This window comes from Cryptotermes secundus, unplaced genomic scaffold, assembly GCF_002891405.2.
Source record: "Cryptotermes secundus unplaced genomic scaffold, Csec_1.0 scaffold813, whole genome shotgun sequence".
Classification (NCBI taxonomy): domain Eukaryota; kingdom Metazoa; phylum Arthropoda; class Insecta; order Blattodea; family Kalotermitidae; genus Cryptotermes; species Cryptotermes secundus.
Genome location: NW_019735471.1, coordinates 653968 through 671365, shown reverse-complemented (window position 1 = coordinate 671365; position 17398 = coordinate 653968). Strand labels below are relative to the sequence as shown.

General features: G+C 39.5%; 2 protein-coding genes across 2 annotated transcripts in view; one reads left to right on the top strand and one right to left on the bottom strand.

Moving 5' to 3' along the window:
* Positions 1-5098, bottom strand: part of LOC111869432 (bicaudal D-related protein homolog) — a 96077-nt gene extending 90979 nt beyond the window's left edge. The window contains exon 1 of the mRNA XM_023860957.2: positions 4552-5098. Coding sequence (XP_023716725.1) covers positions 4552-4791 — 240 coding nt within the window. The 5' untranslated portion in view covers positions 4792-5098. The remainder of the gene's footprint in view (positions 1-4551) is intronic.
* Positions 5099-7569: 2471 nt separating this feature from the next.
* LOC111869418 (citron Rho-interacting kinase) overlaps positions 7570-17398 on the top strand; it is a 57547-nt gene continuing 47718 nt past the window's right edge. The window contains exons 1-6 of the mRNA XM_023860936.2: positions 7570-7603; positions 7839-8170; positions 9838-10078; positions 10170-10345; positions 11931-12112; positions 14312-14579. Coding sequence (XP_023716704.1) covers positions 9886-10078; positions 10170-10345; positions 11931-12112; positions 14312-14579 — 819 coding nt within the window. The 5' untranslated portion in view covers positions 7570-7603; positions 7839-8170; positions 9838-9885. The remainder of the gene's footprint in view (positions 7604-7838; positions 8171-9837; positions 10079-10169; positions 10346-11930; positions 12113-14311; positions 14580-17398) is intronic.

Sequence of the window (17398 nt, the reverse complement as noted above, 5' to 3'; positions counted from 1 at the left end):
GTATTATATATAGAAAAAAAATTAAATACAAAAATTATATACTGGTATTTTGTTTCCAACTTGTAAAATATGAAGTGTGGGCTTATATTACTAGAAACAAATGTAGGGTGCTGGGTTTGACAACCAGTAAAAGCGCTACGCTGCCGCAGTTTTTGTTTCGGGATTCTTATTCTGTCAACAGCCGTTCGAATATTTCACCACTCTATCATCACCAGAAAGATTGATGATATCTGACTTTGGTGAATTATACAGAAACGAGTACCAGGAATCTTCCTGGGGCGTAAAGGGCGGCCAGCGCGTAAGGCTGACAACCTTACCGCCATCTGTGAGCACATTGTCTAGAAGCTGGGGAAGCCTCAACCTCTCACAGCCCTATGGGCCTCCGCGGCCTTTTACATGGATAACTGTACCTTTTACCTTCGACAGTATCATAACAATCGGAGATAGGTCAGTCAGTATAGAGACTATGTTACGGCTACACGACCGAGAAATAGGCGTTCCATTCCCGGTAGGGGCATAGATTTCTCGCTCCTTAACCTGGTCCAGAGTGATCCTTGGGCTCTTCCAGCCCTCGATCCAATAAGTAATGGGACCATCTTTCCTTGGGGATGAAGCGGCCAGGCAGTGAATCTGATTGTTCACATCGATCTAGTGCCGAATTAAAAATATATGGAGCTATACCTCCACTCCCACACACGTTTTCATTTTGAAGTTTACCCTTTTTATACGGTTTCATAACAGTGCGTGCTTAGGAAACGCGAATAGCACCATCTGGTAAACCGTAGTGGCGGAACCGAACTGCTATTTGCAGTTACACCTATAGCTCAGTCATTAAATTGTATTTACGTATGAATCATCTCTAATGCGAGGAACGGACTTCTAGGTGATAACGCTGTGCTTACAGCTGACAACCAAAGTTCATGGCGTTTCCTAGTAATCGCCTCTAACGACTGAACGAAATGTGAAAAGTGACACGGTGTACATATCAGCGACATGGGGAATGCGATACCTGTCTCAGGACAAGTTAAAACGTCTCTATAACTGCGGATAGTGTACTCCCAAGGGGTCGCGACATGCTCTACAAGGGCTCGCTCAGTTCTCGAGAGATAAAGGTAATAAAAGGTAAGGTTGTCCCTAATTAAGCACTACGCCAAGAAGGCATATGGAAGAGCCGATGTATTGATCCACGTTTCTTTGACCTCGGCACTAGTTGGAGGTGAGTCATCAGCTTCACGCCCCGGCCGTTTTACTCTCGGGAAAGAGCCCACTTTGCCCATTGGATAGGAGGATGCGTGGGCTCCACAGCCAGTCTGGACGACGTGGGGAAAATAAAATTCTTGACTCTGCCAGGAATCGAACTCCGACCCCTCGGTCGTTCAGCCCGTAGCCAGTATACTGCCTGCGCTATCCCGACTCCTGTTCTCACGAGACAGATGTTTAAAATACAGTTTAACGGCGCTCAATTTCGATAAGTCTGTAAGATTTAATGTGTTTTCTGAAGAACCAGCTGCAGCCACAGAACAGTGTATTTCTTTCACCACTGTATAGGAACATGTTACAGCTCACTGGAGGTGTACAGGCTGTAAAGCTATTTAGATTCCTGCTATCATAATATATTCTGATTTTTTTTTCCTTGGCACTACAGCACCAGTGGGCCGAGGCCTACCTCCATGAACTACGTTCACTTCGGCTTTTCTAGATCTTACACTTTCGGTAGGACTCCTTGGGCGAGTGATCAGCTCGTCGCAAGGCCTCTACCTGTAGACAAACACAGAAAAACGCACACAAATATCCATGCCTTGAGTGGGATTCGAACCCACGATCCCGGCTTCCGAGCGAGCGAAGACAGTACATGCCTTAGACCACTCGGCTACCGTGACCGGCAATATATGCTGATAGGGACCTGCAACAAATTGCAAACTGCAATTTTCACTGACCGGCAGAAATGGGCAATCATGTAAACTTCTGGAATGTGACGCCAGATGGCTACCGGCGCTTATGAGGAACCTGTTACCTCCATCTTCAGCGTAGCAGGAAAAGTCAAGCGGGAAAACATGGGACCTATACAAGGAAGAGAGCGCAGAAACCGGGATGTTTCCATAAAAGGGCTATTTTGTCAACGGGAAAGAAAGGGTAAGAAGTGAAAAGGAAAAACGGTGACTTCTACGGGACAGAGAAGGTAACAGTCGCTCATCTACTAACGATGAGCCACACGGCGGGCCTTGTCTGAAGCAAATGAACCGAGTTCATATCCTCGCAACCTATTTATTTAATATAAGATATTTAACTACCGTTCTGAGCGACTAGTAAAAGTCATGTTTTTAATTTTTCATCCTTTACATATTTCGGTGAAAATGACCATCTTGAGAAGGATATATCAATACATATGGAAACTACTATTACCATGTCTAAGATATAAATATTATATCCTTTAACTAATGCTAAGATGTACATTAATTTGTTAAAACATATAAAATTATTACAATAAGCCTGTTTACAAAGTGGTGTACAATATCTGTTCTAATATAAACCAATTTCGTTCGTGTCGTATCCTTCTGAAAATAGTCGTTTTAACCGAAACATGTAAAGGATAAAAAAATAAAAACACAACTTTTATTAGTCACACTGGAAGGTGGGTAAAAATCTTATATACAATTACTGGTGTGACGTACCAGGATGAACGAAGTCTAGTTATTTAAGCTCAATTAGTTGTGGCCGTGAGGAACTATGAGACAGTCGGTAGCCGGTAAGGACGTGAACACCGAAGCACAGAAATGACATGGTTGGGAGCCGTTACCAAGCTACGACTGGTGAGAACCCTGCAGACTGAGAAGACAGTGCGTGTTGTAGCGAATTTCAGAGTGCGTGAATTAGCGATATAGCTGTTGCGATTTGTAAGAATCCGATAAAAGTAATTACCAACCCGAAACCCATGCCTAGTCACTCAAATAGGTGGTAATAGTATTCCCAATGTACGCCTATATCTCCCTAGTGGCATCTTCTCTTATGATTTTCCTGCTTAATTGTTATACACATTTATCATCTCAATTCTGTGTACTACATCCTCCGCACATACCATCCCTCTTGATCGGATCTGAGACGAAGTTCGCGACTTAAACCACTGAGGAGATGACGTGTACGGTGGCTGGTCGGGGCTGCTGCGTATTTATGGAGGTGGTAATACAACAACGATGGAATTATGATAGGGGAAAAAATTGATGAAAACTCCGAGAAAAACCTGCTCCAGTACCATTTCGGCCTTGACTTCAACACGTAACAACATTTGGTGATAAGTACGGCACAAATCATTGATCACAATAGCCGCGAAGTGCAAGGCACGAAATGTCTCCTCCCTCTCAAACACTGTAATTGTGATTTCGAATCCAACTTCAGGCATGGATGTCTGTAGGTTGCAGCCCTCCTATCGGACTGTTCCCCCGTCCAAGGAAACCTACCGACTGTCTATAAGATTCGAATCTATGAGTACTTTTTAACTCTGAATGGAAACAGGACAGAAAGCCTAATCCGTAAAGGGAGAAGAAGCAGAACACTGCTACATTTTGGGGCACTTCAATGCAGCGAAACTGAAATAATTCCTTCAGATTGGTAACAGAAATAACGTGGGGATGTCAGGATTTTATTTAGTTCCAAGACAAATGCCATTAAAAATCTGGTTACGATGTTCATTTATAAGGCAAAACCTAAGTTTACTGCGTAAACAAAGACCTATATGTTAGATGATACTACATTTGAGGATCAATTCTGCATTTCGCAATGGAATTGACCAAAGTACTCGCTGATCTATACGTTAAACTGAGCTCTGTAACGTGAAGTGACTCTTTGGGCATAGAATCCAAACTGAGACCCTTCACAGCATTAATATTTTCCTGATAATTAAAATATTCGAGTGTATGTTTAAAGTGTATCCTTACTGGACGTAAGAGGAATAAAAATGTTCCCTGTGTTCAGCAACAAAGAAGCGAATGTCACTAACCGCCGGGTACCCGCTGACTACGAGTCTCGGTGGGTCTCTGAGCTGGCCTTGAGATGCATGCGATAGAAGAACCTGAGCGCTCGTGGATAATCGAAGCCTGATTTTCATGCCGCTCAGCCAGTAGCCTAGTTACTATGTTGACGTAACTACCTGGCCGAAAAGTATTCTTGTCGCTGAATTTGAAGTGTAATTTTAGTTTCCGCAAAAAGAAATTCTAACGTACTCAAAACACCTAAACTGTCAGGGAGTCTGGGTGTCATGTACGTTTGTAAGGTCCAGCACAAACCATTCTGAATGCCTAACCAAACTGATCGCCACCACGTTATCGAATACACAGATAAATACATTATGCAATAACTAACAATGTATTGCCAAATAGTGAATTCTTATCGTTACCAAATATAAGTCAAAACGACTCTATTCAGGCACACTGAATGCGAATTCCTGACTGTTTAAGATGGTATGTTACGAGGGTAAAAGAAGCCAAAATATTAGAGATGTCTCATGAATGTACGAGGTGACTAGTTACGCGCTATAGAAATGCTACATATTCTTACTTCAAGTTTTTGCGAAAAATCCTCAGCTATCTTCTCATTTTGCCGGCTTAGTTCTTCGTTTTTCTCGAGGAGCGCCTTTCCGAGTTCTGCGGCAAGGATAAGATCCTTTTCTTTCTGTTGAAGTTGGGCGTACACATCGAGGTCCTCGGGATCCGCTGACGGCTCTACGCTACGACATTCCATCTCGTATATGTAGTCCTCCAAAGCGTACTTTTGTTTCATCCTGTCCCTATGCATCATCACACCGAACACTACTCAAACACCTTCACTTCATCGGGAATTATACAGTCACGAACACCAGTGTTAAGTGGTGCTGTTCGATAATTACTTATACCTGAATTTGAACACAATCTCACATCTCACATTAATGTGTGTTCCGGTAAACCACATTTCTTCCATTAACTGTTACTCAGTTACCATCTTGTGAATACCTGTATGTCAGATTAATTACGGAAACACGCAAAACGAAAACAAACCACACAGCTCTATTCCGTGGCTGCACAACCGTGCAACTGTCAAAAGGAGAGGGGTAACAAAGGTAAGAACGGTAAGAAACACTATGAGCACCGACGAGCACAACCGACCGCTACCAACCGCTACCGACATCTACACACCTTGAGGTGAATTACTTGAGCTGACTACACGCTAATCATTCAAAATGTGCACGAAAGAGTCGCTAGTCGTTCATGTGAACCAGTCTCAATACATCTTTCACATTCCAGATTTATCCTAACCAATTACAAACCACGTACGCTATATTTGATTCTGTGATAGGGTGTCGTGTGTTGCGCTGATGTAAAAATAAATAACTTAAAAGTTATTACTTAATCTCTTGATCTCTGACAGATGGTAAATTTGGATTTCCATTCGATATCGTAAATCCCCCGTGTTGAGGGATATAAGCAATACGAGTATGTTCCTGCAAGAACCATGATATAAATCTTCACTATCATGAAAGCCTTAGATCTTATATAGCACACTTATATCTACGATATAATAACTAACTCATAGTATGATTTAAATTGAAGAGACGTCTTAATTCTGTATTCCAGTAAACTGGGATTTGTGAAATGACTGCCTTTCCATTCTTCATGGCTACAGTGACCAATTGAAAACCCCATGAGTGCTGCAGAAGCAGTAATGTTCAGTGCACATTGTTTAGTAGCTAAGAGGAAACTCCATGTAGTTGAGCCTTCCTAGAGAAGCTGCCAGTTGTTCATCTAAATACTGATCCAAAAACAAATCATGTGTCCTTATAAAATACAAGGTGTTTGCTGTGTAACGGCTTAAGATAAACAAGAAAGCTCTACTGTGACTGGTTCATATGAATTACTAGCAGCTCTTTCATTCAAGAATATTAAAAGGGCCCTGGACAGTCAATAATACTGGTCAGTATTTCATATTGGGCAGCATTATTGATCATTTAGGACAGGTACTGAGGACAGGCAATTGTACCAATTTACATGAAGGCCAATATTACTGGCCATAACATAATGGAGCCATTACGTCACGTGGTAGTGTAGTTGGTTGAGGCACTATTCTACAGGCTGGTAGGTAGCGGGTTCGATTCCCAATGAGGTAACTGAATTTTTCAATTTACCTAATCCTTCCAGCCGCACTATGGCCCTGGGGTCGACTCGGCCTCTAAAATAAATGAGTACTAGGAATCTTCCTGGTGGTAAATGCCGGCCTGAGCATAAGGCTGTCAACCCTGCCGCCATCTTTGAGGCGATTGTCTAGAAAATGTGGGATCCTCAACGTCACAAAAACCTATGGGCCTCCAAGGCATATTATAGGATAGCTCTATCTATAGTGAGGATTAACTGAATATACTGAAGGAACAAAAATGAATTTGATTTGTGTTGAATGTCTATCAGTATATTGCACTGGCTGAGGGTAGTACTGCACAGTAACCTATCAGCTTGAATCTGGCTGTTGTGGTGAGAACATCGCTTCAAGATATCTGTGCCTGTTGTTAAAGTAAATACCAGTTTGAAATAAGAACACAGTTCATGCTAGACTGTATTAGAGTGTACACAGATATGTCAGCACTCTGAAAGATCAAATTAGAGAAACAGAGAATGTGTGTTGGGGGGCGGGGAAGTGCCTATCTCAAGTCTTTTCTTCACGATTATATTGCAGCTGTTTCTTATACCAACCCATCATCCAGTGCCTGGTCTTCGTTCTCATACTAAAGGATAAGATAAGAGGTACACGACTGAAATCTTTATTGTTACTTATTATTTCGCCATCTCACATGCACGTTAAAATTCAGAGTGAATTTTAAGGTTTTATGTTGCATGTGAGACTGTGAAATAAAGTAAAAAGTGAAGGTATCCCTGTAACAGGTCGTGGATGTCCATAGGGTTGTGAGATGTTGAGGTTCCCACATTTTCTAGACAATCGACTCATAGATGGCGGCAAGGTTGTCAGCCTTACGCGCCGGCCGCCCTTTATCCGCAAGAATATTACAAGAATATTCCTGGTACTTATTTCTGTTAGAGGCTGAGTCGACCCCAGGGCCATAGTGCGGCTAGAAGGATTAGGTAAATTGAAAAAATCCAATTGCCTCGTCGGGACTTGAAGCCCGCGACCTTCCGACTTGTATCATAGTGCCTCAACCAACTACGCTACCGCGCGCTCCCCGAGACCGTGAAATAAGAAGTGAAAACATGTGGCGTGCAACAGGATGCTGCAGTTCATTACAAAACCTTTGTCGCCCAATATGTTTCCCCTGCACATCATAACGCATACAGATGAAAATACTGCACAAAAGTACAGAGCCGACCGATGGATTCGACTTGTTGTGACTAACATTGACCATTTACGCACCCCTTTACGATGAATAGCGTGTACTCGGTGTAGTAATTTGTCGGTAGGGCAGGCTTTCATTCCCACTACGGAAGTTGGGCAATGGTGTAACCTGTTCATTAAGTCTTGTACATGCCGCGCTTTCACGCCGGTATTTTTTCCAATACATTGCTCATACATTTTGAAGATTTGTTTGATTCTCAGAGTTAACCTTGGAGGTGGAACTTGTATTCGTGGAATGGTGATATATTACTGTTGCTTTTATAACATGTTTGTATTCGTGGAATGGTGATATATTACTGTTGCTTTTATAACATGTTTCGACATTATAAGTTAATCATCATCATTATTTGTGTAGTTGCTTCTATCTATTGTTTTGTAATGCTCTGTTGTAATTCGTCAGACAAATTACTGTCGTACAGATTAATACCCAATAATAGGTGACGTGTTACTCATGTGACGTCATCTACCCGTAGGATTTGACCACAACTACGATGTGATTTAATGCTCGAGTATCCTGATAGATGGCAGCTACAGCTTGGTGCAGGTCAGATTTGGAAATAATTCGACAGTCGAATCTCCATATCGACTACGGAAACTTTATCCAATCACAGAGGATGTTTACTTACGCAATGGGCCAATACGAATAGAGCTCTGCAAGACGTTGACCAATAACAGGTTCCACATGAAATCTGAACCATTTAGAACGATTTAGGACTAATCTCGTATTCAACGGTTCCGGAGTTTAAAATGTGCTCTTGTTTTAAGTGTCAAGGAACTTCCAGTGGTTACATGCACCATTGAAAAGGTTAGTTAAGTTTAAATAAAAGTAGCAAAGTAAGTTGAAAGACATTATATCGTACATCGGTTTCAGAGTACACAAGATGTGGATTCAAATTGTGTTTCACATAAATAATTGTGTATTTTTCTTGTACTCAGTACTTTACACAGGATATTGAATACCTGAATTTCTGAAACATATACTGTCCATTTGTTACAATTAAACTGTAGTTAATACAGCTAGAAATAGATATGCTCAAGATATTTATGAGTCCTTGGGACCCGTTATATTTTGCTTTTATGTGTGGTAGACGTGGACTGAAATATGACCAAAAAATACGCATTCTCTTTTTTTTCTTGAAATTGTAAAGGTCTGAAAAATTTCAGCAATGTCTAGTCTTTATTATAATAATTGAAACTTTAATTTGCCACAAGCGTAATTTCCTCCCACCCAATGCACACTGGCTGCATCTGTAAATGTAAATGATACATTTAAACAAAAAAAAAATGTAAAAAAAAATACATGAAATTTTCAGCAATATGGGCAAAATTGGAATATATTGATGTGATAATGAGCAAATTTTCACACCTGCATTATGCAACAGCTGACTCACATTTTCAGGCAAGTCAGTAAAATGTGATTGTAATCAGACATAGACAACAAGATATTTGATCCCTGAAGAATCTAATGCAAGGGTCAGCAACCTACAACCCACAGTCCTTATACAGCCGGCATTAGGGTGTCATCTCACTCATCATCCCAACACTGCTGGGGAAGGGGATTGTTTCAACAATTTCTTCCAGAAATTTCATGATCATTTCCCTCCCTGCTGTAATGGTGTCTCCCGATCCTCCCACCATACCTCCTGTGTTATAAATAGGAGTTCTGGCATGTGAATCCTACAAATGGCTAGGAGCAGAAGGCGTACAGAGACAGCAGTTGCTTTTGCATGTGAGAAGCATAACAGTGTTTGCATAATGTTGTCTTTGTTCTTTCTGAATTTGCAGTGGAAGTAATTCCAATTTTACCATTAATGCTCTGTCAAAGTTAAGAACAGGAAAGGAAAAGGCAGCACAGGATATAATAAGGAGGAAAGAAGAAACTTGTGCCCTATTTTGAAGCCATCTTCCTTGGGTTAAGTGAATTTCTTTACCGTTTCTTGTCAAAGTGCATTGTTTTGCTTTTGAATATTATCACATGTATGACAGACTATAGGCAGTTTTGGATTGGTCAGGTTCTCTGTGTCCACACAATAAACAGACAAAAAATTTCCACTTGACACACATCTGGGTCTTTGGGGCCTGACTCAGCTAATTTACAGAACCTATAAGAGCTGGTGACCTGCACATGGGACAGTCAGGAACATGACTAAGAGATGGGAGAGTACTGAGAATTCCACTGTGGTGCGGGTGCATTTCCTTAAGATTTGACAAAAATAAAAATTGTTCACATTCTTTCAACCTAGGGGAGTCAGTTGTGGATTAAATTAACAAACAATAGTTTTCTTATTACTGTCACTAATAGATTATTGAATGGTACACCTATGTTCAGTAATTTTAAAAATGTATTACCTCTTTTCAGGTTAAGGTGGTAAACACTGAGACGGCAAATCCAAATTGAGTTACTGTCACTAATGGATTATTGAATGGTACACCTATGTTCAGTAATTTTAAAAATTTATTACTTCTTTTCAGGTTAAGGTTGTAAACACTGAGACGGCAAATCCAAATTGAGTTGAAAAAATGGAATCGTCCAAGGAACCAATTAGTGTACGCATTGCCCGTCTGAATAACCTATTTCTAGGGCGAGTGGGTGCTGGTAATATGCATTACCTTGGACGGGAAGGATTGATGGATACCCTTATTGTTCTTTATGATGAATGCAACAATGATCATCTGAAGAAGGACCAGAACATTGCTCTATTTGTAGAAAAATGTACATATTTCTTATTTTGCATATAAACTAATGAATGAAATTGTTTTCATGTTGAAAGTACTCTTACAGGCTGTTCACTTTTATTTTGCAGATCGCAGCCTAGTTGCAGAACTGCGTTGCCTACGAGTGAATATTTCAGATTTTGAAGTGAAGAAAATTATAGGTCGTGGTCATTTTGGCGAAGTTCAAGTAGTACGAGAGAAACAGACTGGCGATGTTTATGCAATGAAAACACTTCATAAGGCTGATACTTTAAGTCAGCAGGCAGTGAGTATTATGCAGTGTAATTTGGTGTAAGTCATGCTCTCACTTCTGGTGTCACAAGTGAAACTAATTTTTTCCTTCACTCCTCCCCCTCCTGATATTAAAGAATTTCGGTATGAAGCACTGGAAATTGAATTTGAATATCTAATGGTAGTTTGTACACATTGGTTTATAGATCTTATGAGGTGGAAGGTAAAGTTGTCCCTGTGCTTAACTAATTAAGCAATACACCATGAAGGCGTATGGGGTAGTGGATGTATAGATCCACATTTCCTTGACCTCAGCACTAGTTGGAGGTGAGTGGTCAGCTTCACGCTCCGGCTGCTTTACCCCCGGAGGAAGATCCTCCAGTACCCATTGGAGAGGAGGTTAGGTGGACCCCAGATCTGGTCTGGACGATGTGGAGAAGTGAAAATTCTTACCCCCACTGGCACTTGAACTCTGACCCCCAGTTGTCCAGCCCATAGCTAGTCGCTATACCAACTGAGCTATCCAGCTCTGGATCTTATTAGAAAAATAATAAAATTGATACATGAATCTTGTTGGATTAAGGAAGGGAATCTTCCTGGTATGTGTTGTAAAATTTTATTAGAAATTTCTGCGATATAAGTAGCAAACTGGCATCCACACAAATATTGATATTTCATAATCGCAAACCATATTAGAATTGAATAATCAGAAAGTAAACTGCTTGTGTACCTGAACACCATGTCATGAGGCAGTTTGGCGCTGTGGATATAAACCTCCATAGATTCTAGATGTGGGCATTAGATAAAGACGAGTTATCTGCTTCACATTTTATGTACTTCACTGATGAGAGAAATAGACTGTGATAAGAGGCTGAGTAAATCCCATAGTCTGTCTGAATGTGATGGTGAGGAACAAAACCTTCCTCCTGTCAGGAATCAAAGCTGGTCATCCAGTCGATAACCAGTCACTGACTGAGCTGTCCAGCTCTGAATTGAAAAATTAAAGCAGAAGATCCAAGTGTAGGCATGGTGAGATCACTAAAGATGTTAATAAGAATTCAGGCAGTATATTTATATGGAATGAAATGTTGAATTTGAGGTTCTCACAACAGTGACTGTGAAGAGTACAATCCGACCATATAGGTCGGAAACAGCCTGATTCTTTGGTGTATCATATCACCTCTATATTCAAGGTTGACATGTTGCACTAAAGCATCAGGCTGTCCCTGAATAATAACAAAATACTGTTCTTCATAGAATGAAATATTCTGTAGTAAGTTGTGAAACATTTGAAACTTTACTGTAGTTTGCATGCAATTTGAAGTTACATATGCAAATCTAAGGAGATACTATGAGATATATCCAGATAGCTATAAAATGGTATTTATATTTGGTATTTGTATCATTTATTATATTTGTATTATAAAGTCATGGCCTAGTCCTATAAATATCACTGGAATGTGAATAAATTCTAATTATATATTGTGAAAGCCACCAATATAATTTACATTGGTCAGCAGGAGTAGGTGGTATCATGCCTTGATTTAAAATATTTAATGAGATATCTCAATTTTCTGGACGTCATTTTTTCTTTTTCTCCAAATTTATGCTGCGTCCAGGCTGCATCTTATGAGGAAGAGCGAGACATTATGGCTCATGCCACTTCTCCATGGCTTACCTCACTGCAGTATGCATTCCAAGACATGCATAATCTGTACCTTGTAATGGAGTTCCATCCGGGTGGTGATTTGCTGGCATTGCTAGATAGGTTTGATGGCTATTTGGAAGAAGCTATGGCTAGGTAAGTGCATTATTACTGTCTTTCCCTTTGTGTAAGTTACGGAATTAATTCAGAATTGCCAGTTACTTAATCCCCTTTTAATACTCATGCTACATTTTATTAAGGTAAGATGAAGTTATTCCTGTGCTTAACTAATTAAACACTACAATATGATGGCATGTGGTGGAGTGGATGTATAGACCCACATTTTCTTTACCTCGGCACTAGCTGTAGGTGAGTAGTAAGCTTCATGCCATGGCCACTTTACCCCAGGGAAAATAGACTCCAGTGCCGATTGGATAGGAGGTTAGGTGGACCCTAGAGCTGGTCTGGATGACATGGAGAAGAGAAAATTCTTTACCCTACTGGCGTTCAAGTTCTGGGATAAGGAAAGTTAATTTGTATAGTTTTTATTTGTGGTACAGTCAGTTTTTGAACAGTAAATATTCTTAATGATTAACAATGTCTAAGTTATGGCTGATGTCATGACCTTGTTACCTAGCAGAAAGGTTGGGTGTAAGAAGAAGGTAGGCTTTCTTTGCAGTTAGTAAATGACAATATTACAAATAGTCCCTCTTATTGTTAGCTAAGTGGTACGATTCACCTGTTTATATTACAGGGTTCTTCTTTATAATAAGGGTTAGGAATTTCTGACATTTGCATAAGTCTGAAAGTTTCTAATGTTGGTGTCTAACATTCTTTTTGATTGATATGTAGGGTATTGTCTGGTGTTAATTTTTTTTTCAAACTACTGTATTCTGGAAACTGAATCTGTTTCTTCTTAAGTCAGCAGAATACAGTAAGGAATTCAACCCCAGTGGACATTTTTGGAAACAACAGCAGTAAATCAAAATCACATTCCTGAGGAATAAAGACCAGATTAAATGCAGGAAGTGTTTGCTTCATTTGTTCAGAATCTTTTGTCTTGTCATCTCCTATGTAAAAATGTAAACATTAAAATAGATAAAACTGTAATTTTGCCTGTTTGTGTATGGGTGTGAAATTTGGTCTCTCACCCTAAGAGAAGATTAAAGGATAAGGATTTTGAATAAAGGTGCTGAGAAGAATATTTGGACCTCAGAGAGAAGGCTGGAGAATAGTATATAATGAGAAGCTTCATAATGTGTGTTCTTAACTAGACTAAAGACAGGGTTCGGACTGATAATTGGATTTATTGACCACTTACAGGTCATAAGTACAAGTAATTATAATACTGTTACTGATTTTCATACTACAAATCACTCCACACTGATCTTCTCAGTCTATTTCCACTGCCTTCACTATCTGTTTTGTGGCAATGAATCTGTAATGCAGGGACTATAAAAGTCTCACTAAATTGCAAACTCTCAGTATCACTACTACAGCACACATAAAGTCTTCAAATTACATGTTAAGTCTTCACAGGCCGACTTCTAATTCTTCATCCGCTACAAACTTCCCATGGCTGACTTAAACTTTCCAGTCTAATTCTGTCAACTGCATTGTAACTTCGAATGTCTTCAAGATAACTCCTTGGGATGGACCATGCACAGAAAACACATGTCACATGTTTGTTATCTCGCCTGCCCATTGGCACACTGACTGGACCCACAGAAAACATCACGTGACTGCCACCCAGCCAGCTCATTGGTGCGCTGACTGGTGCCTAGCAATGAGCTGTAACATTCATCCAATTGTTGCGTGCACATATTGCAGGGTGTTTATCTAGCCGTTGCCTAGCAACACGTTGATTGAATCCATTACAGTATTAAAAGGGGGATCAATTAAAGGAGGATGAGATTGGTCAAGTATACAGATGGATGTAGTCTTAGTCAGAAAATCTGAAGGGAAGGTAGAACTTTGGATAACCAGATGTACAGAGGAGGACAATATTAAAATGGACTTTAAAGAAATAGGCCTTGGTGTTGTTGATTGGATTCATCTGGTTGATGATTGTCTTATGAACCTGGTGATGAACATTCCCTGTCCATAAAATGTAAGGCATTTCTTGATTAGTTGATTGACCTGTAGCTTCTCAAAGTCTACTCCCTAAAGATGGTTAGTTATAATGGAACCCCCAGTCAGTGTTCCTTTATTTGAAGTTTTCTCATTTTTCATTTAAGATTTTCATTAGCATTAAAATCCACTATTTCCCAAAATAACCTTAAATCGGGGTTTCTCTGTAGTTAGGTATAAAAAACACCGGAAACATATATGTGGTCTGACTGTTCTTGATTTCAGGTTTTACTTAGCAGAGCTAGTGCTTTGTATTCGCAGTCTTCATCTGATGGGATATGTGCACAGAGATATTAAACCTGACAATATCCTTATAGACCGATGTGGTCACCTCAAGTTGGCAGACTTTGGGTCTGCTGCAAAGTTAACAGCTGCAGGAGCAGTGATGAGTCAGATGCCAGTGGGGACTCCAGAATATATTGCACCTGAAGTACTGAAGTCAATGGAGGCTTCTTTGGGAAACACAAAGAAGAAAAGTCCAGGTGCTTATGGGGTTAGTTATGTTTTATATTATTATATGTTCTAGTGCATTAACCAAAATAAAACAAAGTACATGCCGGTAACCAAGAAAGACTGTGCTAATGGACCTTCATATATTGAAATTGGCTCATATAAATTTGAGGCTGTATGTAGTTTCGCTTACCTTGGATCAGAAGTTAACTGTAAAAATAATATCAGTGATGAAATAAAAAAGCGTGTACTTGCGGCAAATAAATGTCTCCATGGCCTTAGGAAACACCTGAAATCTCAATTAATACCCAGGAAAACCAAAACTATTATGTATGAAGTACTTATAAGATCAGTGCTATCTTATGCCTCTGAGACCTGGCCACTGTCAAGATCGGATGAAAGACTGTTAACTATATTTTAAAGGAGGATCTTGAGGTATATCTTTGGACCAGTGGAAGAAAATGGAATATGGAGGAAGAGGTATAATCATGAGCTATACAAACTATTTAATGAACCAAACATTATTGGATTTATAAAGGTGAAAAGGCTTGAATGGGCTGGACACATAATACGTGCCAGCGAGAATAGAACGATTAAGAAAATACGTAATACTAAACCAGAAGGAAATAGGAGAGTGGGAAGACCAAGATTGAGATGGGAAGAATGTGTGTGACAGGACATAAGAATTTTGGGTGTAAAGAACTGGAGGAATGTAACATTGAATGGAGAAGAATGGCGAGCAATCCTGAGGAAGGCCAGGGCTCACAAAGGGCTGTCGTGCCAGTGATGATGATAATGATATGTTCTAGTGCAGCATTTTACAACCAGTGACTTGTGAAGGGATTTGAGTTCGGTCATGATAACTTTCCAGATAGGTTAACTATGCTGGAAATGAAAAAACAGAATATGTAACATTTTATAACAGTGGTGAGCCAAATGAAGACAAGAACAAAACTTTCTGTAATGTACAAATGTCTAGATATTCAGAAGTTGATACAAAGAAGGAGGGCCAGTTTTTCATAACATTATTCCTGCTATACAAGTGAAATATGTAAGCCCTGAGAATCTTCCTTATCATAAGTGTTCCAGCAAAAACATGCGTAGTATTATTTTTCAGGTATTTTAACCAAACCTTTCATGACACATTTCAGATTCCTTCAGTGAGTAGAGGCCTGCTGTTATAGAAACATTGTTTTTTGAACACTTAAATTTTGATGTTCATTGAATGTGCAATTATATCTTTTGAATCATGTTATGTCATATACCTATATCTCATCTCTACTGTCCTTTGAGAACTTTAGCCTCCTCAACCATTTTGCTGCATGTTATTTTCTCAGTACTTTCCTAAAAAATGTAATTTTAAGGTAAAAATATGAAGAATATGTATTCTCATAGCCCAGTGAATGATGCTCTATGGCGCAGCACATGAAGATGTTGACTAAGGTCGAATACCACGCTATTCAGCAGTGGATGCTTGTTGAGCTATGGTCAAATATTGCAGTAGTAAGGTTAATTACAGATGCCTATTGTTCTCAATGATCTCTTCACTTTCAGCTTCTGTAAGTCATCCTTTACATCTTCTAGCCATCTTAATCCAAGCCTCACCAATTTTATTCTACTTTCTACTTCCAAAAAAGATTTTTGCTACCCTTGATCCATTCTAACCAGCCCTTTGAACCCTTTTCCTTTTAATATCTGCTACAGATAAGAAGTTTTGCAAAATTTCCCCTGTTCTTGGTTAGCTCTGGTTTTTCATGCTACATGTTCAGTTACTGGTCTGTATGCCCAACACAAAGTATTCCTATCCTATATATTTGACATTACTTTATACGTCTCAGCCAGTGAATGTGTTTTACATTTGTATAGCAGAATTGATTTTAACAATGTTTTGTGTATTTTAATTTTTGTTATTCAACTCACAGTTATTGACTTGAAAATATGTTGTAAACCATATTGTCACTACATTACAATCAGATGTTACTGCTTGTTATAGTTTGTCCCAAGCAGATAATAGTTTAAGATCTTAAGATGGCCTGTGTCCTTTGATTCTTGTAATATTTCCCCTGTTTTCCTTAATGAAATGGCCGTTTGCAAAACTAATATATCTGACAAAGATCACTCACTCCTAGTTAAAGTTCAGGCTTGAGACTGGCTATCCTGACTATGGTTTTTATAGTTTTTCTCCCTTCCAAACCAATACCAGGCTGCTGTTTTAAACTAGTTCATGATGACATTCACATTTCTCCCATTCTTGTCATTCACATTATCTGTAACCACTGGTACAGATCCGTCCCCCCCCCTCTTGAGTGGGTGTTTAAATGGTTTGATGTATCGCAGAGAATGACCATTTAAGTCAGCACTCTAGTTGTTTAGATGCAAAGTCTGCTTCTCAGGATTAATAGGTTTTTGGACTTTGTTCAATGACCTGTGTTCTAAAAAACACAAAAGAACACAGGCTTCAGAAATGGAATTTTTCTTCATCCTGAGGTGAAGTGTGAGAGGCACCTAATTTGTTGGGTCTGTTGAAAGAGCTACCTCAATCACTGGCTGACCTATGTCAGTATATTTCAAATAAAATATACCGTTTTTATAAAATTATCCAAAATCAAATTTTGCAGTATTGATATATTCACTACCATTCAGCAGTTCTCCAAGCTGCCACTAGCAGCACTGCCCATTGCCCTCCCTCATGCAGGTGCCATCACAGTAGATGTAGTTGAATTTGTGATTGCATTACAGTGTGTGTATCTGATATCTTTGAGCCATCATTTGCTGTTTCCCAGGAAGACACTCAAATAAGGACTAGTGTGTGAATATATTGTTTCTGGCTTTGTATTGGGTTTCTGTAAGAGTTTTTCTCAT